The 22,581-nt window shown below is 56.4% G+C and overlaps 1 protein-coding gene across 3 annotated transcripts in view; it reads left to right on the forward strand.

Annotated features, from left to right (window-relative positions):
- Positions 1 to 11,068, forward strand: part of RAP1GAP2 (RAP1 GTPase activating protein 2) — a 210,876-nt gene extending 199,808 nt beyond the window's left edge. For all 3 annotated transcript variants that reach the window (XM_036341089.1, XM_036341088.1, XM_036341090.1), the window contains 8 exons: positions 598 to 735; positions 2,247 to 2,365; positions 5,458 to 5,571; positions 5,768 to 5,885; positions 6,301 to 6,427; positions 9,433 to 9,509; positions 9,884 to 9,922; positions 10,719 to 11,068. In XM_036341089.1, the coding sequence (XP_036196982.1) occupies positions 598 to 735; positions 2,247 to 2,365; positions 5,458 to 5,571; positions 5,768 to 5,885; positions 6,301 to 6,427; positions 9,433 to 9,509; positions 9,884 to 9,892 (702 nt within the window). In that variant the 3' untranslated portion in view covers positions 9,893 to 9,922; positions 10,719 to 11,068. The remainder of the gene's footprint in view (positions 1 to 597; positions 736 to 2,246; positions 2,366 to 5,457; positions 5,572 to 5,767; positions 5,886 to 6,300; positions 6,428 to 9,432; positions 9,510 to 9,883; positions 9,923 to 10,718) is intronic.
- The last annotated feature ends 11,513 nt before the right edge of the window (positions 11,069 to 22,581 follow it).

The raw sequence follows: 22,581 nt of genomic DNA on the forward strand, positions 1-22,581 counted from the left end.
AGCAGCTCCGGGCCCTCTGAGGCCTCACGCCTGGAGTCTGAGAGTGCGTGTCCTGTGTCAGCAGCGGCACCGGCTGCGGGCTCATCGTTAGGTGCTGCGAGTCTGGGAGTGCTCTGGCCACAGTGCACCAACTGCGAACATGTTCCAAGTTGTACCAGGCACACCTTGGGGTGACAGCAGAAGGGATAGCCAGTGTTTAAATATAGAAGGACGCTTAGTTTTCTGCTGCTTGGAGCATGTCATTCCTGGTTTGCAGGTGAGGAAGCTCAGGCTCCAAGCCCCACTTTCCTTCCCCGTAACAACCTCTGTCCACCTTGCAGGGCCTCTGGGGTGCTGACCCCTCAGATTCCTCTGTCCAGTGTCCTCCCTCACCTCTGCCTGCAGAGCGCCACGTGCCCAGAGCATGTGACAGTCCTCTGCAGACTGTAGTGATTAGCATGTGGGCTGCCGAGAGAAAGAGAGAGAGCGTGTGCGCGAGTGTGTGTGCACATGTGTGCGCAGAGCCTGGAGTGTGTCTGCAGATCCCACTGAGGCAGCGGGGTCATCTGGAGGGGCCTGGCTGCAACTCTCAGGCCCCCTCACCTGCTGTCCCCACAGAGGGCCATCCGCGTGCGCAGCCACTCCATGGAGACCATGGTGACCAGCCAGAAGAAGCCGCACAGCGGGGGCCTCCCCGGCAGCCTCAGCGGGGGCATCTCCCACAACAGCGTGGAGGTCACCAAGACCACCTTCTCGGTGAGTGTCTGCAGGCTCTGGGGCCCCCCAGGCCCTGGTGGGGGGAGGGGCGTGTTCACCCAGGCCTGGGCAGGCGATCGGCAGGGCGAACCGGATGATGGGGAGGGAAACTGAGCCTCCAGCCAGGCAGCACTTGGGGCTGGCCCAGACCGGAGCCCACCTGTGGTCCTGCTCTCTGAGTTTCCTTGACACCTGGGCCTCCTCGGGACGACCCTGTGCAGTGGCCCTGGGTCCTGGGCCTGTGAGAGGGCCCTCCCTTTGTTATTCCTAATGACAGGTGGCTGCCCCTGCTTGCTGTGCACCGGGCACTGAGCTAAGTAACTCACGGTCCCTGTGACAGCTGTGTGAGGGAGGTGCTGAGTGCTCTCCATTGTACATCCGAGGAAGGGGAGGCCCAGAGAGGTTAGGCAACTTGCGGGAGGTCACCCAGCAAAGCCGAAGAACTGGGCTTTGAGTGTAGGTCGCCCAGATCCTAAGTCTTTGCTCCTAATCACTGTGTACAGTTCCAAGAAAAGAGAGCCTGGCCGGTCCGGGGGTTTGGGTCTGGCCAGCTTGCACCAGGAGCCGGCCAGGTGAGGGGGCCGGAGTCCCTCTTTTGATAAAGCAAAGTGGCTGTGGATTTGTGCATGTTGGGGTTTTCTTGTTTTTTTCTGTCATAGCAGAAAATACCCACCACGATACTGGCAATTGGTATTGTGAATGATCTTGTGTAATTCATTTGATTCACCAAATAGTGTTTTCATAGCTATTATCTTGTTCCTCCCAGAGGGTCTGTGAAGTGAGCAGGACAGGGCAGTTCTCTCCAATCTGTGGCTGAGACCGAGGCCTAGAGAATTTGTCCACTTGCCCAAGGTTGCACCGCATGGGAATGGCAAACGCTGGGGCCGGCCTGGCTTAGCGGCCTGGCGGGCTCCCATCTCCCCCTTCTCATTCTGCCGCCCTCCGTCCGTCATCCCCCACACGTGGCAGAAGCAGAGCCACATGCCTGGCAGGCTCCCTCTGCCTGTGGGTGCCTGTGGACCTCATGCTTGTCCTGCCAGGGGTTTGCTGGGTGACCTTGTCCAAATTCCCTCGCCCCTCGCCTCCTCCACATCCTCCTCGGTCAAGCGAGAGGTCGGACCAGGTCACTCCCAGGACTCTCTCAGCTTGTGGTTCTCAGTCCGTGACCCCCTCAGGCATCCTGTCCTCTCAGTATGTGGGGTTCTCCTTAGGGTGGCCCTGACCCCATGTTCCTCCAGGAATTCTGTTCTAGTGGATTGTGACCTGGGGCCGTAAGGGTTGGGCTAAGAACACAGGAAAACGGGCTGCAGGTGGCTTGAGCCGCAGGTCATACATAGCTCCTGCTCCACAGGCCCCACCCTTCCCAGCTGTCTTGTTTCTGGGGAATCTCTCCAGACCAGTTGTGGGCATGGGGGGTGGTGCACAGGCTCTTTGTAGACCAGGAAAGGGGGTGGAGGGAAGGAGACCTGGGTTTGGGGAGTGAGCGCTCATTCTGGTGGTCTCGTTGGCAGCCTCCAGTGGCGGCGGCAACTGCCAAGAACCAGTCGCGGAGCCCCATCAAGCGGCGGTCGGGGCTCTTCCCCCGTCTGCACACGGGCTCTGAAGGCCAAGGGGACAGCCGGACACGGTGGTGAGTGTCCAGCGTAGGGGTGAGCTCCCTCGGGAGGGCTGCGCGCAGCTTCAGCGTCCAGCGATGGCTTCCTTCTAACCCTGGTCCCCACGTGAGGCCCCGTGTCCCCCGTCACTCATCCAGTGCTGCGTCCACTCGGCAGCTTTGCGGTCCCTGCACCCACAGTCAGAGGGGCTCTCACAGTTCGGCCCCAGCTGGAAACGCTGCTCAGAGTTGTTTCTTTCTGTGCTTCCTCTTGCAAAGCTCACTCAGATGTCCTCTTTATGGAGGCCTTCCCTGATTCTGACACCAGAGTGTGTGGAACCTGCCTTTGGGCTTCCAGAATTTCCTCCCTCCCTCCCTCCCTCCCTCTCTTTTTTAGAATTTATTTTCATTGTTTATTACAGAGGTCCCCCATTTCTCCCGCTTTGCCCCCTCCACCCCGCTCCTACCCGCTCCCAGGCCTTCACCGCACTGCTGTCTGTGCGCCCGGACTATGCATATGTGCATATAGGTTCTCTGGTTATCTCTCCCCGCCCCTCCCCCTCCCTCTGAGATCTCTCAGTCTGTTCCATGTCGCCATGTCGGTTTGTTGGTCCATTTATTCTGTTCATTAGCTCCCACCTGTAAGTGAGATCATGTGGTAGCTGCCCCTTTCTGACTGGCTTCTTTTGCTCAGCATCGAACAAAGGGGAAAGTAAGCAGACGGGACTACATCAAACTGAAAAGCTTCTGCACAGCAGGAGAAGCCACCCACAGAATGAAGGGGGGGCCCACTGTGTGGGAGAACACATTTGCCAATGATACATCTGATAAGGGGCTAATTTCCAAAAATATGTGAAGAACTCGTACGGCTCACCAGCTCTCATATCCTACTTACCCTGTTCTTGCTAATTGTCTTTTTTTTTAAAAAAATATATTTTATTGATTTTTTTTACAGAAAGGAAGGGAGAGGGATAGAGAGTTAGAAACATCAATCAATGAGAGAGACACATCGATCAGCTGCCTCCTGCACACCCCCTACTGGGGATGTGCCCGCAACCAAGGTACATGTCCTTGACCGGAATCGAACCTGGGACCCTTGAGTCCGCAGGCCAACGCTCTATCCACTGAGCCAAACCGGTTAGGGCCCTAATTGCCTTTCTGATCCTTTAGTCAGTGAGCACACCTGGTGTTTAGTTCCGAGCAGCATCCCTCGAGTGCCGGGTGTGTGGGGCTCAGTGCTCAGACAGGAGCTTCAAAGAGGCAAACCTGCCCTCCAGGAGCTTATAGTCTCGCAAAGGAAAGGGAGGCAGGCAGGTTGACCTCCACTTGTACAAGTTGTCTTCCTGTAGCCCTGGCTGTGGCCTCAGCCACCAGGCCTGGCCATGCAGGACGAGGGGGGTGATGGAGGAGGATGGAGAGCTCTGTTTGGAAGCTGTGTGTGTGTGAGTGAGTCCTTGTGGCCCACTCATCGGGGAGACCCAGAGCTCTGAGTGGTCAGAATTGCTGGTCTTGAGCTTGGGGGAGAGGTGTGACTGGAGAAGGAGAGGTGGGAGTCACTGGGGGAGGGGGGGCGGGGAGGTGGTGCTTAAGATGAATCAATGAATACGCTCCCCCAAGGGGGTGTGGAGAATGCCTGGGGAGCACCAGCACTTAAGGGCAAGTGGAGAAAGGAGGCAGAGCCAGGGGAAAAGACAGGGAAGGAAGGGGAGCGAGGAGGAAGAGAGGAGGGGAGGGAGGGCCCTCAGAAGCCAGGGCAGGAGGCACTGCAGGAGGGAGGTCTGCAGTGGCAGCCGAGCAGGGAAGTCTAGCACAGGGGCCCCAACCCCTGCTGGGTGGACACTTAGGAGGTCCCTGGTGGCCTCGTTAGAAGTACACCGGGTCACTTGCTGCCTCCAGGATGGTTATGATAAGAAAGGCAAGAAGGATGTGTTGGCAAGGATGTAGAGAGATTGGAACCAAGCATGTAGAGAGATTGGAACCCTCGTGCATTGCTGCTGGGACTGTGAACCGGTGAGGCTGCTTTAGCAAACAGCCTGGCAGCTCCTCAGAGGGTTAACCGTGGCGTTGCCATAGGCCCAGCAGTTCCACGCCAGGTGCGTGCCCGAGGGAAAGAACACACGTGTCTGCATAAGCACCGGCACACGGATGTCCGTGGCAGCGTTGTCATAGTAGCCCCCAGTGGAAACGGTCCACGTGCCCATCCAAAAAGTGGAGCATTATCTTGAAGTAAAAAGGAGTGAGGTGCTGAGGGACACAGGCTACAACATGGACGAGCCTTTAAAACACTAGCCACTCACAAAAGAAGCCATTCACAAAAAGACCAACCGTATTGTATGGCTCCATTCATAGGAAATGTCCAGAAGAGGCAAATGCATAGGGACAGGAAGTAGATTCTGTCAGGGGCCAGGGGCAGGGAGGAATGCGAGTGGTTGTGAGTGGGTCTGGGGTTTCTTTGAGGGGAGTAGGAATGTTCTAAAATTAGATGGCGGTCATGGTCGTGAATATACTAAAAACCACTGAATTGCACAGTTTAAATGAGTGCGGTGAATGTGGATTGTATCCCCATGAAGCTGCCACAAAAATAAAAGTACATTAGGGACAGGGCCCCAACAGTGGGCACCGAGCAGCTAATGGGCAGCGTTTGTTAAACTCCAGAAGGAAACCCTCGGCCCTGGCTGCGAGTAGCCTATTTACCCAGAAGCCCTTCCCAGCACTCAGCAGACGCGCCGGGGAGCGCATTTTGTAGCCTGTGTGAAGGGTGTCCCCTGGCGTTCTGCAGCCCTGGCCCCGCCGGCGCCCCCAGGGGTGTGTGTGGCTGGCTGTGATGGTGGATGTCCCAGCCCTCACTCCATCCCCTCTGTGGCCCGCCCTTGACCTAGAGCTCTGCCAGCTGGGATGGGGGGCATCAAGCTGGGACTCCTCTGGACTCCCACCCAGGAGCCTGCAGGGGACCCTGGCAAAGCAGAAAACCCTATTGTCTGATGGGGGCAGGGGTGGGATAGATGTCCTGGTGGCCGTGCTCTGTCGGGGATGCTGTGACCCCACAGGCCCCCATGGTGCAGTCTCGGGCCTGGGGGTGAGGTGGGGGTTGGGAACCGGCTCACCCGTCTTCATCCTCATCTCCCCAGCGACAGTTCATCCAGCAACCCCAAGACTGTGGACGGCGGGCACTCTTCTCAGGAGATCAAGTCTGAGACCTCGTCCAACCCCAGCTCTCCGGAGATCTGCCCCAGCAAGGAGAAGTAAGAGTGAGGGTGGGGAGGCGGCTTCAGCCCCGCGGGCCCTGGAATAGGTCTCTGCTCCGGCATCTCCTGCTTTGGGGTCTCCGTGGAACGCACAAGCCGGCAGGCAGGGCCACGGGGAGCCACTCAGTCTGTGCGGGGCCTGCCCTGCCCTCGGCCCCCGCGTGTGACCAGGGCCGCCTTCCCGCCCCTGCAGGCCCTTCATGAAGTTGAAGGAGAACGGCCGGGCCAACATCTCCCGCTCCTCCTCCAGCACCAGCAGCTTCAGCAGCACGGCCGGGGAGGGCGAGGCCATGGAGGAGTGTGACAGTGGGGTAGGTGCGGCCTGGCCAACCTGGGCCCACCGCTCTGGGTGTTAAAATAGCTCCTGTGGGCAGAGCCCCCTCCCGGCTCCGGGGAGAGCGGGGAGTATGGAAACAAGAGGTGGCACCCCCAGCCGTCTCCACCCTCTGGGAGCGGTGGTTCGGGGTCTCCCTGGGGCGACAGAGGAGCAGCGGGAGCAGAGGGTCAGAGGTCAGGCTGAGCGTGTCCCTGCCATGGGGCTCCTGGCTGGAGAGGAGAGGGCTCAGCGCTGCAAGGGTGTGGTCAGGGGCACTGCCTGGGGGTGGAGGGGAGCCAGGGCCGGAGGCAGCAGGAGGAAAGAACCTGTCCCAGCGGGCAGTGGGAGGCAGGGGCCGCCCGGGTCAGCTGAGGGTGGGCCCGCCTCGCTCACCCGGCCTCTCTCCCCAGAGCAGCCAGCCGTCCACAACCTCGCCCTTCAAGCAGGAGGTGTTTGTCTACAGCCCGTCCCCAAGCAGCGAGAGCCCCAGCCTGGGGGCAGCCACCACCCCCATCATCATGAGCCGGAGTCCGACAGGTCGGTGTGCACCATGCGGCCAGAACAGGGCTGTGCCCTGAGCACTGTTTGTGGGGCGCCAGCCCCAGGCGTCCGGAACTGGCCAGTCTCGGTCCAACCCCAGTGTGAGGCCTTGAGCTCTGCTCCCTCACTGCGTCTGCTCATCAGCCTCCAGGGCCTGTTCTTGCCCTCTCGTTACTCACGGGAGCAGAGTTCAGAGAGAAGTTGGGACTGTGTGAGTCGAAAGCCGAGGTTCTTTCCACAGACCTCTCACTCCTCCCCATCACCGACTCGGCCCCCCATCACAGCAATGGTCCTCCAAATGCAAGGGTACCAGGTGGGATAGCATTGCAGGTGGAGGGGACAGCACATGAAAGGCCTGCAGGGAACTGAGAGGCTGTGATCTGGAACTACACGTGGGTCAGTGGGGCTGGAGTTCACAACGGTGTCGGGGGACAGGTGAGAGAGGAGACAGTGTTAGGGGCCAGGGCCAGGGTGATGGGGGACAGGTGAAAGAGGAAACAGTGTTAGGGGACAGGTGAGAGAGGAGACAGTGTTAGGGCACAGGGCCAGGGTGACAGGGGACAGGTGAGAAAGGAGACAGTGTTAGGGGCCATGGCCAGAGTGACGGGGGACAGGTAAGAGAGGAGACAATGTTAGGGGCCAGGGCCAGGGTGACGGGACAGGTGAGAGAGGAAACAGTGTTAGGGGCCAGGGCCAGGGTGACGGGACAGGTGAGAGAGGAAACAGCGTTAGGGGCCAGGGCCAGGGTGACGGCACAGGTGAGAGAGGAAACAGTGTTAGGGGCCAGGGCCAGGGTGACGGGACAGGTGAGAGAGGAGACAGCGTTGGGGGCCAGGGCCAGGGCTGCCCCTGGTGAGGATTTGGGCTTCATCCCACAGGCAGTGGAAGCCATGGGAAGGTCTTAAGTCTTTGAAGGTTCTTAAGTAGAGAAGCGCCATCTGGGGTTGAGAAAGACCATTTTGTGGCTGCAGCTGGCCTAGGAGGAAGGATTGGTGGGAGCAGGTGCAGGGGGAAGATCAGCGAGGGTCACAGTGAGTGGTGAGGGGTGATGGGCCATGGAGTGTGGGGTGATGGAGCATTGGATTCAAGAGATGCCAAGGAGGTAAAATCTTTGGGGCTCAGTAGTGGGGGCTTCAGGGAGAGCAAGGAGTCTGGGCCTCTTGGGGTTCTGGGATCCCTGCAGTTGGACAGAGTAGGAGGAGCTGGCTCTGGGGAGAGGGTGAAGGATTGGCACCTGAGGGGCATGTAGGTAGACGTGCCTGGTAGGCACTGATGGGGGTCTGTGGGTGCCTGGAAGTCAGAGCCTTGGTCCCACCCTCCAGGAGGACAGCACAGCGGGGTGGGGGGCAAGCACAGGACCCTGGGGCCACCACTTATGAGCTATGTGACATTGGACACGTTGCTCAGCCTTTCCATGCCTCAGATATTGGAAGAATATTTACTCAGTTTTTTGTGCTATTCATAATGCTACACATACACTTTCACATTGAGTCTATATTACTAATACATAGAGGCCCAATGCACGAATTCGTGCACGGGTAGGGTCCCTCTGGGTGGCCTGCGGGGGGCTGGGGGGTGGGGGCGAAACCTGCAGTCCAGCGCCTCCTGCAGCTCCTACCTGCCGCTCCCACTCATCCCAGGCCTACTGTGCCTGCTGCGGGCTCGCGCCCAGTCAGTCCCGATCAGGAGAGGCTGCCACAGCAGCGCTTGCCAGCCATGAGCCCTGCATCTGGTGCCCTCCCAAGGGGAGGATCTGGCTGAAACCAGGTCTCCGACATCCCCCGAGGGGGGTCCCAGATTGCAAGAGGGCACAGGCCAAGCTGAGGGACCCCATTGGTGCACGATCGGGCCAGAGAGGGACCACGGGAGGGCTCCAGGGCATGTCCGGCCTATCTCGCTCAGCCCTGATCAGCTGGACCCCAGCAGCAAGCTAACCTACGCGTCAGAGCATCTGCCCCCTGGTGGTCAGTGCATGTCATAGCGACTGGTCAACCAGTTGACTGTCTGCCCCTTGGTGGTCAGTGCACATCATAGCAAGTGGTTGAGCAGCCTTAGCATATCAGTAGCATATTATACTTTGGTTGTTCTGCCGTTTGGTTTATTTGCATATTACCCTTTTATTATATAGGATTCTCTCTATTAGTTTCTGAAGTCTCAACAACAAAACAGCAAATCAAATTGATTTGTAGCATTTGCTGATCTCAAGCCACCAGTGTGACTGGCGTAAATAATCTTAAATGAATAGGGAGTGGTAAAATGTAGTGAAATAACAAGGAAGTGATGACTTTTGAGTATTTATTACCTTTGATGAATATCACTTAATTATAAGTTTATACTTAATTTTTTTTAATCCTCACTGGAGGATATTTTTTCCACTGATTTTTTTTATTTTTCAGAGAGAGTGGAAAGGAGGGAGGAAGAGAGAGAGAGAGGGAGAGGAACATTGATGTGAGAGAAATAACATCGATTGGTTGCCTCCCACATTTGCCCCACACTAAGGCTGGGGATCAAACCTGCAACCCAGGTACATGCCCTTGACCAGGAATCACTCAGGCTGACACTCTAACCACTGCGCACACCGGCTGGGGCTAAGCTCGTGACTGTGTGTGTACAACCAGCTCACAACATTTGTAAAAATGTAAGGGTTGGCTCTTGTGAATTGGTGCATCAGCTAGACCAGTGGTCGGCAAACTGCGGCTCATGAGCCACATGTGGCTCTTTGGCCCCTTGAGTGTGGCTCTTCCACAAAATACCGACTTCTGCGCATGGGCCACGAAGTTTCAATCCCACTGTACTTGCGGGCCCACACGTGGTATTTTGTGGAAGAGCCACACTCAAGGGGCTGAAGAGCCGCATGTGGCTCGCGAGCCGCAGTTTGCTGACCACTGACCTAGAGTGTCTCGTGGAGAGGAGGCGTCCCTTCTGGCCTCCCTGCCCGGTTCCCCAGCAGCCCATGACCTCCACAGCCCCACCCTCTTCATGGGCATTCTTCTTTTTCCTAGATGCCAAAAGCAGAAATTCCCCGAGGTCAAACCTGAAATTCCGCTTTGATAAGCTCAGCCATGCGAGCTCCAGTGCGGTAAGGATCTAGGGGTGTGGGGGCGGCAGGGGGAGCCTCCCGCACCCCACAATCCAACCTCCTCCAAGCCAGCCTTCCTTCCTGGGGCACCTCACAGCGGGGGGAGGAGCCTCTGGTCCATCTGGGGGTGAGGCTGTTGGTCCCGCGTGGTGCAGGCACAGCCCGGGGGTCGCCAGCCACCTCTGCCCCAGGTGCTATGTTAGAGCCACGCCCTCGGACACACACAGATGCGAGGTGTGAATGGTTGGCTCCCGGGGCCTCGGGCCCCTTCCGAGCTCACTGGAGAGTTGAGAGCTGGGCGCACAGAAGGTGCAGTCGGTAGGGGTTGTGCTGTCTAGTTTTATAAAACTCTCGCCTGATTTTTCTTGAAACAGGGTCACTAATGCGAGAGAGGAGTCCTTCGCCTGTCAAAGGTGGGTCAAGTGTTTGTCCTGCTGTGGCCACGGGGCCTGATAGCCCAACACTGTCCCGAGACCGAGGGCTGGGGAGGGCCGTCGCCTCTTCTGAAGCCTCTGTGATGGGGCCCAGGATGGGAGGAAGGCGGCGGCTGAGGTGTGGAGGGGAAGGGTTGTTTGGATCTGGGCCGGACTCACCGAGTTGGTCTCCTTGCCCCAGAGGAGCCTGGCTGGGGCTGCAGCCCAGAGCTGCTTCCTCTCCTGGAGGGAGAGGCCTCCGTTTGCCCCTGCCTTTCTGCCATCAGCGGCCTTTCCCAGGGCTCTGGGCTGAGCTGTCCTCCCCGAGCGTCCAGAGATGCCTCAGCACCCTGAACTGCGCAGGTGCCCCGAGGGAGGACCCTGCTGGCAGCCACAGCCGGCCGGGGGCGGGCAGGAGTGTGTGGTTTTCAGCAGATCGGGCCTGGGCCCAGCTCCCCCCAAGGCCCCTCTGGCTTCCCCTTGGCTACGGGGCTGTAGGGCTGAGAGTCACAGTTGGAACCAAGGGGAGGGGCAGAGCTGAGCCCCTTTAAACAAACCTGATCTGTAGGAAAGCAGGTGAGCTGGGGGTGTCGGCACGCTCAGCTCCCATCCTGCACTGCAGACCCTGTTCACCAGGTTCTTGCTGTGCCCACCTGCTCGCCTGTCTGACGCCGGGCACCCTGTGTGGGCCCCTCCTGTCCGCGCATATCCATGGGCTGTGGCTCTGGACACACGTGTCTGCCCTTCCTCCCTTCACCCAGTGTTTGATCGCCTCCTCCCTTCTTGTCTCCTCCAGGGAAGCCCCGATTCTGTCTTGGAGAAGGCTCCTATCCTAGCAGTTTGGGGGTGCCATTCACTACTCTGACCGTCACCGGCCTGTTGCTCCATCGGCCACCTGCCCACCAGACCAGCTATCTGTCCCAGTGCCCCGACCGGCACAGCCCTGCCCTCTCCTTTGCCAAGACACCCTGCTAGCCCCTCCCCATCTCTGGACAAGGCCTCATTCCTCCAGGCTCCCCTGCTCCTGACCCCCCATGTGCTATGTGTCTGGGTCATTTGTTACCTTGTTTTTGTCTGCAGCAGCCAGCGTTGGGTGAGCAGGGATCTGGGTACTGGGGACTCAGAGAGCCGAGAGGCAGAGCCTGGTGGGGCGGGGGTGGGGGGGGGGGAACAGAGGCCCAGAGGGGACTGCGCCTGGGGAGGGGCAGCGCCAGGTCCTGGCAGGCAGGCATTTTGTGCTGCTGGAGGGAGCACTTTTCCAGGAGCCGAATCTGTAGCTCGTGGAAGATGTCCTGGTGGAAGTCGGCTCTGTCGCTCCCAACATCTGTTTGCTTCTGTGCTAGGAGCTTCTTCCCCATCTGCTGCCAGCTGCCAGGGCCTTTGTCCCTACTGCCCGGGCATGGCCGGGTGAAGCTGCGATAGGGCTGGGCATGTGGGAGTGGGCGCCACACTCTTCCTCGCGGCCTCATTCACACAGACTCCTTGTGTGGTTGCTGTGGGCGAGGCCGGAGCCAGTCTCTCTCTTTGAGCAGATGCTTTTCCCACGAAAGGGTGGGCGCCAGGAGAGGAGGAGCTGGGAGGGAGCGAGGCAGTGAACGCCTGGGCCTTGGCTGGAGACCCTGAGACCCAGGCCAGGATCCCTGTCCTGCTGGTGGCGGAGGCTCGTAGGTTTGTGGGGAGTCGCTGCAACCCACCTCTTGGTGAGAGCGGGGAGGTGAGGTGGGAGGACTCAGGTGTGGTCAGGCCTTGGTCTGGGTGGAGAGCTCAGGTGAGGGGAAGGGGTGGCCTCCTTCTGCGTTTATGTTCTGGCATCTGTGGGAGGCCCAGTGCTGCCTGGGGGCTGTGCCCTTTGGCTCTGTCGGGCTCGATCCCCCCCCTTTTGCGCCCCTCCCCCAGTCTCCTCTTCCCCTTTCCTGCTGTGGGGCTACAGGCAGCTGTCACATCGGTGGGATTCCTGCAGCCTGGGCCCCAGCTGGTGCAATTGAGACACCTTCTACCAGGGCCCCTCAGCCAGAGCCACCTCCCCGGGGAAGAGCCGGTGCCATACTCTTCCTCGCGGCTCTCTGTGTGCAGCCCCCTCCTGGCTGCTCACCACCCCCGAGTCTTCGGGTGGTTTCTGGGTGTCCTCCAGGTAAACCGGAGTCTGAAGAGCAGACCCTGGAGGTGCTGCGGTTTCAGGTGCACCTGGGCCCTCGGTGACACGGGCTGCCGGGTTCTCACGGGCGGATGACAAGGTTTCCAACCCGACGCTCTGTCTGCAGCAGGTCTGGGCTGATTCCCGAGTCGAGGCATAGAAACGTTACCCCAGCTGTTGTGACGTTTCCCCATTGCTGTAGCAACGAGAGCCAAACCTCGGGCCCTTGTCCCCCACTCACGTGGACCCCGGGGGATCCTGTCTGCAGGCTGATGGGCCTCTCCCCTCACACTGTCTGGGAAACGTGTTTACTTCAAGTCCTAGCCCTGTAGAATGTATTCTAGTTAGAAGGTCAACACATATCTGGGTAGAGGGATTAAATGTTCCTGCAGCAGCACTCGCTGCTGCGACGAGGCCGGCAGGTCCTGGCAGCGTCCTGTCGGCTGGGTTCCTAAAGGAACTTGGAAGGTCGAACTGCATTTCTTTAAAAACAACCCCAGGCTTCTGGCTTGCTTCTCTGGAGAGCTGGTGTTTGCAGCTGCTGGGTGGTGGTGCTGTGTTCGTGGTCTGGGGGGTCCTCTGGGATTTCCAGGTGGTCCCCACTCTGTCCCGCTTGGGAACCTCATACCCACCTTCCCCCTCCGCCCGCCCCCCACAACCCCCTCCCTGCGGCCCCCGCCTCCCGGGAAGGACTTGTTCCTGCCTCTGAGCCCGTGGCCAGGGTGGCTGGGCGGGTCCCCGAAACCGAGAGGCACAGGTCTGCCCCAAGAATCGCAGGCCTGAGCAGTGGGCCTGCCCTCTGCTAACGGGGATGCCTGGGAAGGATCTGAAAGGTCCCTCCCTCTGTGTCTGCATCACCATCTTGGGCAAGTCCATCCTGTAGCTTCCAGAATGTACATGGCCAGGGCCGAGGGGGAGAGGAGAGGAGAAGCAGGACCCGCGGCACCGCCCCCCCCCCCCCCCGCCCTCGGGGCCACGGGGCGGGCAGCTCATGTGCCTGGACAGTCTCCTTGCATCTGCTCTGGCCTCGGATGTCTTTCCTTTTATTGCTGTGCCCGTCTTGGGGCTCATAGATGCGCGAAGCCTCCTGGGTCCTTGCGACTGGACTCGTCCCAATGGTGCTCACGCTGGTACCCCAGGGGCCCTGTGTGTGGCCCTGGACACAGGAGAAGTGTTTCCTGCTCGCGCCTCTGGCTGCGGGAACTGCCTGACTCACGGAAGAACTGCCTATCCGCTCTGTAGGCACCCAGGTGCCTCTGCTCAGATGATGCTTAAAAACGGAGGCAGGAAGAGCTTCTGAGAGGTCTCAGCTGGCGTTTCTGACACGAATGGAACGCGGTGTTTCTGGAAAAGGATTCTGTGGTTCAGCCTTGTCAGGGGCATCTTGCTGTCCACGCCTCCCGGGCTTCTTTGAGCATCTGATGCAGCCAGGCCACCGTCCAGGGGAGAAGCTCAGCCCCCGAGAGGGGCCTGACTTGCTTGAGGTCACTTCACCGGCCAGCGGCCAGTGGCAAAGCTGGGCCGAGAACACGCAGCCCGGGCCCTTTCTCGGCACCGCCTACGCGGCTGCTCAGCCAGTGGCTGCGTGTGCTGGGCCCCGAGTTGTGGAAGCCGGTGAGCTGGGGCCTGGGCACCGGCTGGGAGGTGGGAGCCGCCCAGAGTGCTGGTGGCTGTTCATCGGGAGGGATATCCTCTGGGACTTTTCAGCGAGGGCCCCGGGGCTCTGGGTGCGGCTCTGGGCCCCGAAGACGCGGCGGGAAAGAGATTTCAGTGGCTTGTTCCTCAGTGACATCGGCCCTTCAGCTCCGGCGTGTGAGGGGGGTGGAGGCCGGGGCGTAGACGCAGTGATCCGACCCTCAGCTTCCCCTTTTTAAGTTAAGGAAAGTGTAAAAGAAAACGCTTTGATTCTCCCTGATCCTTAAAGCACGGTGGCTAGTGAAAACGTAGACGCAGGGGACCAGGCCGGGCGGGAGGGAGCCTGTTTCGGTTTCTCGCCCTGATGGTTTAAGGGGCCAACGCAAACACTACCTTCTTCATTCAGTCGTGAGGCGCCAGCGGCAGGTCTGTGGTGGGGGGATGGTTGGGGTTCAGGCAGATCTTAGGGCTGCAGGTGTCTGGCAGGGACCTGGCCGCTCAGGACCCCACGGCTCCTCCCAGCCTCTGGCTACCCCTCCCTCAAGGGCGAGGGTGGGCCAGTGGGGTTTGCCCAGCCTGCCCCGCAGCCTGCCAGGGGCGGTTGGGGCATTCTCTACAAGCTCTGATACCTGTTTCATCGCGAGCCCCTTGCCCCACCCAGACCCACGGGTCCCCCCTTTTCGCTGGGCCAGGGGCCCCTGGGGAGGGAAGGAGACAGCCCCCAGCAGGGCCAAGGACGGGGAGCCCTGCCTAGGGAGGTGCTGGGGCAGCGGCTCTGCTCTGTGCCTTACCAGCCCCGGGGAGAGGGTGTTTGGTGGGAAGACTGGAACTTCAACGCTATTGTCTTTGATCTTGTGACATTTCCGCTGGGAAGGCTCAGCCCCCCGCCGCCCCGCCCCCCTCGCCGCTCCTTCCTTCGCATGTGCGCCAGCGCTCCCTGTCATGCGCGCCCCTCCCACCCGCGTGAGCGCCTCCTCCGGGCGCAGAGACCCCGGGGTGCAGCGTGGACCCGAGGACCCACGTGGTGGTGACTTCCCTTCCTTCCCTCTTCGTGGGGGGGGGGGGGGGGCGGGACTTGTGGACCCTGACTGCCTCTGTCATGTAAATAGTGTACATTTAATTTATTGCTATGGTAGCACATTGTATTTGTTAATGTATAAAACAAATTCTAAAAGGTTGACAAATGTATATTTTGTTGCTTAAATGTGTCTTTGCAGAAATTGACAATAAATAACATATTTTGTGTCCATCAGTGTTCAGACTTCTTTGCTTGCCCCCTCCCCCCCAACCCTCCCCCCCAAGTGAGCGTCGCCTTTTAGCTCACCAGAGGTTGCATACTGCCAGCCCCCCGGGCCATGTGGGGCCCGATGATGTGATACTTTAGCCTAAAAAGTGTTTTAAAATTTCCCGATGAGTTGCTGATGTTTAAAAAACTGACTACAGCCCGGCTGGCGTGGCTCAGTGCTGGGGCGTCAACCTATGAACCAGGAGGTCACCGTTTGATTCCCGGTCAGGGCGCCTGCCTGAGTTGTGGGCTCCATCCTCCGTGTGGGGCGCGCAGGAGGCAGCCAATCCATGATGTTCTCTCATCTCTCTCTCTCCCTTTCCTTTCTTCGGCGAAATCAACAAAAATATCTTTTAAAAAAACAAACAAAATACTGACTACAAAAATTTTTTGAAAACCTAGAAAATCACAGAAAGTTCCTGCGTCTGTTACAAATCCGATGTGGTGTCCAGGCCTGTGGCGTGGCAGGACTTGCTCAGAGCTCACAGAGGCCCCGGGGTGGGGCCTGTGCACCGTAGCTCCCTCTGTGACACCGGGAGCATCTCACCCTTTCCTGCTATTGCTCGGCCTGGCCCAGGCGGGCATCTGAGCCTGAGACCCTGCTCGTCACCGATTTGTCTTCAACCTGGGGTTTCCCCCTTCCGCCCACTTTCTCTCCAGAGCCCCAATGTATTTCTTCAGGGATTCTTTCATGATCAAGTGCCCCCCCTCCTATCCCCTTTGACTCCTGAATGGCCACACTCGTACACAGATACGCTTTGTTTTATAATGTTTGGATTTTTTTTGTGTGTGTGTGTTTTCTTAAGAAATCTGAAGGCAAGGAACGGGCCTTTATTTATTGGGACTTGGTTGTGTGATCTGGGGCAAATTTCTTTTTTAAAAAAAATATATTTTATTGATTTTTTACAGAGAGGAAGGGAGAAAGATAGTAAGAAACAGTGATGAGAGAGAAACATCGATCAGCTGTCTCCTTCACACCCCCTACTGGGGATGTGCCCGCAACCAAGGTACAGGCCCTTGACCGGAATCGAACCTGGGACCTTTCAGTCCGAAGGCCAATGCTCTATCCACTGAGCCAAATCGGTTAGGGCTTGGGCAAATTTTTTAACCTCTTGGATTTGCATTTTCTTTTATGTATCATTGGAAAGACCATCTACCAGGGGAGCAGGAGGAGAGAAGTGGGTTTATAATTGGGTAAGAGCTTTGAAAAAACCGGCAAGTGTTATTCAAGCACCAGAGGTTCAATGATGATTGTTATTATAATAACAGGAACAGCAGCTGGCATGTATTGCCTGTTACCATGAGCTCAAGTGTTTTACATATTCAGTCGTTTTCCTGTAACGTGACATATTCGTTCCTAAAAAACCACAACACTATGCAAAGTTGTGCAAGTGGGAAAAATAGAGCTAGGGACATAACACTTACAAATGTTGTCAGTGACACATAAAAATAAAATCAGTTCACCAGCCCTGGTTCGTTTGGCTCGGTTGGCTGGAGTGCCCTCCTGTACACCTAAAGGTTGCTGGTTCGATTCCCTATAATGCACATACCTGGGTTGTGGGTTTGATCCCCGGTCGGGGTGCATACGGGAGGCAATTGACCAATGTTCCTCTCACAGCTCTCTCTCTCTCTCTCTCTCTCTCTCTCTCTCTAAAAAATCAATGGACATATCCTTGGGTGAGGATTAAAAAAAATTCATGGTTGGTAAAGGCCTGTGGTGGGGGGCAGGGGTGGGCTGGAGGGAGCCCATGGGGGGAAACGGGGGACATATGTAATTCTTTCAACAATAAAGATGAAAAGAACAAACAAAAAACTTGCTTTTAGATTTGGAAATTGTGTTTTTGAAAATTATCACATATATTCTATTGTAATTCAAATAAAGCAGCACTGCTGATTAAAAAAATTCGTTCAGCACTGAGTGGAAACGGTAGCACAGTTTTACACGGTAGACCAGTGGTTCTCAACCTCCTGGCCCTTTAAATACAGTTCCTCATGTTGTGGCCCAACCATACAATTATTTTCGTTGCTGCTTCATAACTGTCATGTTGCTACTGTTATGAATTGTAATGTAAACATCGGATATGCAGGATGGTCTTAGGCGACCCCTGTGAAAGGGTCGTTCCACCGACAAAGGGTGCGCGACCCACAGGTTGAGAACCGCTGTATTAGAGGAAAGACCTGCGAGAGGAAATGGGGAAGGAGCTGGAGAAGGCCGGAGAGCCCTCAGGCTGTGATGCAGGCCTGCCCCTGGTGAAGGAGAGATGGGAGAGCCATGGTGGGATGGAGGCATCTTTGCTATCAGTCCAGTTCTAAGAAAAATCCAGCAAGGCTGCTTGCTGGGGCGGCGGGAGCGGGGGTGGGGTGGGGGTGGGGGGCGGGGAGGGGTGTAGCCAAAGTTGCCCATCGGAGGAGTCCTGCATATCACAGAATGAGCCTCCATCACTCTGCCTGCCACGTGCACTCGGCAGGGGGCGGGGGGGGGGCGAAGAGGGGAGGGGGAGAGCAGCCTGTGGGGCCTGGCAGTGATGTGAACACAGGGATGGGTCTCAGAGCGCGGCAGCTGGGGCCATTGGTCAGCCCTGCCCCCTGCAGTTGGAGACCGGAGAGGCACAGTCTCATGGTCGCCCTAGGAACCAGTTTTGGTGGTTGACAGTTTCCCCTCCTTTGTAGAGAGGCCCTCACTCGTTTAGGGGGAGTCGAGCCCCCTTTCTCCTGGTTCTCTCTACCTCTCAGCCCTTTTGCGTGGTGGGCATGCCAGTGCTGCTGCTTTGTCACAAGTCCTCTGCCATGGGCGATGGGGCTCAGGCTGGACCATCTTCCCGTCCTCAGCTCCTGCTCCGAGAGGTCTGCCCTGCAGCCTTGGGCTAATGGCGGAAACGTCAAGCCCCGCCGCCTCCCTGGTGTCACTCAGCCCTCAGGATGTGCCCTCACCCCGACCTCCCCAGTGGGTAGCAGTGCCACGTCCTGACACGCTTCTGCCTCACCTGGAGTCTCCTTCCTCCTGCCCCCAGGCCCTGGCAGCGACAGGCGGTCTTGGCAATGTTAGACAATCCCACACATGACCCATGGGGGGTGGTGTTTGGAGGACCCTCAATGGTGTAGGAATAGCGAGACATGTCAGATGTTCTCCTTCCCTGCAGAGCCAGTGCCCCTCCCCTACGGCCTGGAAGGAGGCAGGGTTTGGTTTTGTTGCCGGTTCTGATGAAATGTGTGGACGGGCTCCATGGCTGGTTCCTGTGACTTCCGCGGTTCCCTGAATTTGAAATGTGAATTGGGTGGCTCACTGCTATGGCCATTCAAACATCTGCCCTCAGATATGTAGTGGTGTTCCCATGGGGGGCACTGCTCATGGGAGCCAAGGTTATGTTCCAGAGAGGCACGCTGAGACCGAGTCATGCCACCTAAGGCCAGTGTTCCTCGGAAGGGGACGTGTGGCATACATATGGTCTCAGAGAGGAGTAGAGAGGGAGAGAGAGACGTCAGTGATGTGAGAGAATCATTGATCTGCTGCCTCCTCCACACCCCCTACTGGGGATCAAGCCTGAGACCTGAGCATGTGCCCTGACTGGGAATTAAACACGACCTCCTGGTTCGCAGGTCGATGCTCAACCACTGAGCCACACCGGCCCGGCGGTTCCCACTTCCTTAGGCAGAGATAATACCTGCTGGAAGCAAGCCTGGAGATAATACCTGGGGAGCCTTTGTAGAAGGTCACCCCCAACTTCAGACCAGCCCTCTCACTCTCAGAACAGGATGCTGCTCCCAGCTGTGGAGGGAGGCCTTCTCCTCTAGCAGCTCAGCCTCCGGGCACATAGGAATTCCTGGAGTGATGTTAGCACGCAGATTCCAGAGACTAGAACTCACTGGACTGGGTGGGGCCCCTGGGCCTGTATTCTCACCAGGCATAGGAGGGGTTCTGCTGTGGCCCTTCCCTTCGGGAACCACCGATCCAGTGTGCAGGCTCTAGGTAAGCTTCTCTCTCGTTACAGTGGTCTCAGGCCCAGTGAGGAAGTGGCGGGGGAAGTGAGGGTGCAGGGGGATTGAAAGAGGCCGGCCCCCCACCTAAGGGGACTGTCATAATCATTGTCACACAAATGTCTGTCCCAGCGAGACACGAGATCTTGAAGGAAGATGAAAGGGAGTCGCCAGAGAGAACAGAATAGAGAAATATGCACCAGGCATGAAGCTTGCAAGGAGTAGTTTCAGAGGAGAATGGGCTATGGCCGCGTGGGTGACATTACAGGGCAGCCTGTAATGGAGACACTGGGAGAAAAGATGAGCATCATGCAGGAAGCAGAAGGAATTTGGTGAGAAGGAAAATCAGATACTGAGAGAATCAGAAATCAAATGGAAATTTAAACTTGAAAACAGCTAGAGCCCCTTTCTTCAAATCAAAACTAAGGACCAGATGAGAGAGAGGGTGTGAGGCTGCGGAAACCGACCTGCCGTCTAGGAATGAAATCGCTGCTGGGAAGAGCTGAAGACACCCACGGTGAGGCGCGCCCGGCACTAATGATGCCAAAGGCAAACGAACCGGGTAACTCCAGCAGGCGAAGACTGTGGTTGATGGATTGACTCCATCAAGTGGGTGGATAACATGAAACAGCCCCTGTGAGGGACGCATACAAAGAACTGCAACATAAAGGGGTCCACATGAAAACACGCACAGGAATGACTGGATAGATGCAGCAAGACTGTACTATGGAAAGGTGTGTTTATGAGAAAGAAGGTAGAGAGCTTGTTCAAATGATCGAATCAGATGAATTTTAGTAGTCTCCTGCAAGACATTGTATTTAAGAAATTTAAATAGAAGACTGACAAGGAAGTCTTTATTTATACCTTTGCTCTAACATATCAATCGGCAGGTCTTACAAGAATTTATCACTAATAAGGAATCTCAAAATGTCCAGGCAAAATGGACAAGGAGACCCAGATGTCATCCAGCTACTGAGAGTGCAATAATGAATATAGCGGAAAGAGAATTTAACTTCTTTAATTATAGAATTTTCCCCTAGGGAAGGAAGTTTCCCCAAACTGCAACGGTTAAAATTCCAGCAGATACAAACAGTTATAAGCTATTACAAGGACTCGGCGATGATAAAATTATCTAAGATTTTAATTCAGTGACTTGTTGCCAGCTTGTATTGCTTAGGCAGACTTTGTGGCAGGGCTTCAAGCCAGCTCGAGCTAGTTTAAGCTAACGGAAAAGGAGGCATTCATTCAAAAGAGGGGTGTCTTCTGGAATCCAAGGGCAGGGGTGCAGCTGAGCCCCCGGAAGGACAGCGAAGGTCCTCTCTCGCCTCCGCGTTCAGCTTTTCTCTGTGCTTCTCTGTATTTCTTTTCTTTCTGTTGGGTGGTTGGTCTTTTCCTTACGGGTTTGTGATCATTTTTTGTTTACCTTTATTCTCGCCCTGAAGACCGGCTGAGCTGGTCTCAGCACCAAGTTTCCTTTCACCGCCCAGACTGTGGAATGGATCCAATCGTTTCCCTTGTCAACTGGCACCATGTTCAGCTTTGCCAGCAGAGGGCGCAAGAGTCATGCTTCCCTTGTCAACGGGCACCATGTTCAGCTTTGCCAGCAGAGGGCGCAAGAGTCATGCTTCCCTTGTCAACTGGCACCATGTTCAGCTTTGCCAGTAGAGGGCGCAAGAGGCACGTTGCAGGAGAAGGGCTCTGTTTCTGGTTCTGTGCTTGCTGGGCAAACTCTTGGACACAGGCGCATGCATGGGGCTCAGGCCTGGGCAGCGCATCCAATCCTAGGTCCCTGCAGCTCCTTCAGTGTCCGGCTCCTGCGGTGCCCGACAGCCAGCAGCACCCGGGGGGCCAGCCACTTCTCTGGGCAGCCACCTCTTCCTGAGTCCAGTTGGTCAGTAGCCTCCGAGTTCACTGGGTGAAACCTGATAGTTAGACAAGAGGGTGGGGGCTGAGGAGCCAGTGAAACGAGGTTCAGGTGGAGCAGGAGGAACTGTGTGTGACGGAAGATCGCCCAGCCTGCCTCTGCCATAACATCGAGAGAGGGCAGAACGCAAACACACACAACAACAACAACAACAACAACAACAGCGAATCGTGGCTGATGCCTCGAGAGGAAAAGCAGTGCAGGTGGCTGCGTTCACTCACTGAGTTTCCTTTCTCTTGGTGGCTTTCTAACGGCTACACAGAAACTATTTACAAAATTGGATCCAGCTTTTCTCTGTTTTATTGAGATAATCGGTCTTCTGCAGAAATCGAGCATAGCCTGAGCAGACCTATTGGCAGGACTCAGAGTTTCAGGAACTCTTGGTACCGCTGGTGAGGATGTACCCGTCCAGCTAAGAACACAGGTAAGTCGTGTCCCAGACATTCTACTCTAAATTACAGACTCCAAGGATATTTTCACAGAGCCACAGGGACCCTACAATTATGTTTGTTTTGTGTGGGACAAAGCATTTGTGGTGGTAGGGACTTGGAGGCCATATGAAGGGAGGGTTCACGGTGGCTTCACATCGCAGAGAAAAGGCGGCACAGGGGTAATAAACTAGATGGACGTGGAGCAACAGGGATGCCCTCTCCGCAGCTGAAGGCTGCTGTGTTGGATCGCAGGAGGCAGGGGTCCCGTCCTCTTCTACGTGACTCACACAGAACCTGGTTGGCTCACTTGGACTGTGTTCACTTAGCTTTTTAAATTTTAAATAGTTTTATTGATTTCAGAGAGGAAGGGAGAGGAAGAGAGAGAGAGAGAGAAACATCAACGATGGGAATCATTGATCAGCTGCCTCCTGCATGCCCTACACTGGGAATTGAGCCTGCAACCTGGGCACGTATTCTGTCTGGGAATCAGATCAGGAATCGAACCGTGACCTCCTGGTTCATAGGTTGATGCGCAACCACTGAGCAACACCAGCCGGGCTAGTTTTTAATAGTTTAGTAGGACACTGCAAAGTATTTTCTATTTTAAGAATAAAAACATGAAGCCAAGAAATCAAAGCCTTCACTTGAGATTCAGCAGTTGACCATGAAATTGAGGACCATGGGAAATAAAAGGCAGCTCTGAATGAAAAGTAGCAATTATTTTATCCCATAATATTGCGGCACATGGAAGCAGAACACTGAAGCTTATACTGTGCGGAATCTTGTGACATTCAATTTGGAGCAACCATGAGATATTTTACACTTAGTTCCAGCACATATTCTCTATGATCTGACAGTCCTTTCCTGGGCAGGCGTACCGAAGAACCCACCCAACAGGTCCGTAAGGGGACATGTTGGAGGATGGTGGCAAGGTGTGGGGAGCACTCGGGGTGTGGGTCAAACCCATCAGCTCTTTTGGGAAACTCTGCTCCTCCCCACACTGTTCCCTTTGCACTCGTTCCACCTGCAGAACTGAGCTCACCTCTCAGGACCCCATTCAAAAGCCCCCTGTTCTGTTAGGCCCTATGAATCTCCTGAATGGTTTTTGCTGCTTCTTACAGAATCCATGACAGCTTTGCATCACTGTTTTCAACGCCTGTATTGTTCTGATAATATTGCCGCACTGCCCTCCCCACAACTGGGCAAGGAGCTGCCTGAGGAGCAGGGTTCTGGCACCTGACAGACTCACTGAGCACTCATTGGATGCATGAAAAA

The sequence above is a fragment of the Myotis myotis genome, unplaced genomic scaffold (assembly GCF_014108235.1).
Source record: "Myotis myotis isolate mMyoMyo1 unplaced genomic scaffold, mMyoMyo1.p scaffold_m19_p_17, whole genome shotgun sequence".
Taxonomy (NCBI): Eukaryota; Metazoa; Chordata; class Mammalia; order Chiroptera; family Vespertilionidae; genus Myotis; species Myotis myotis.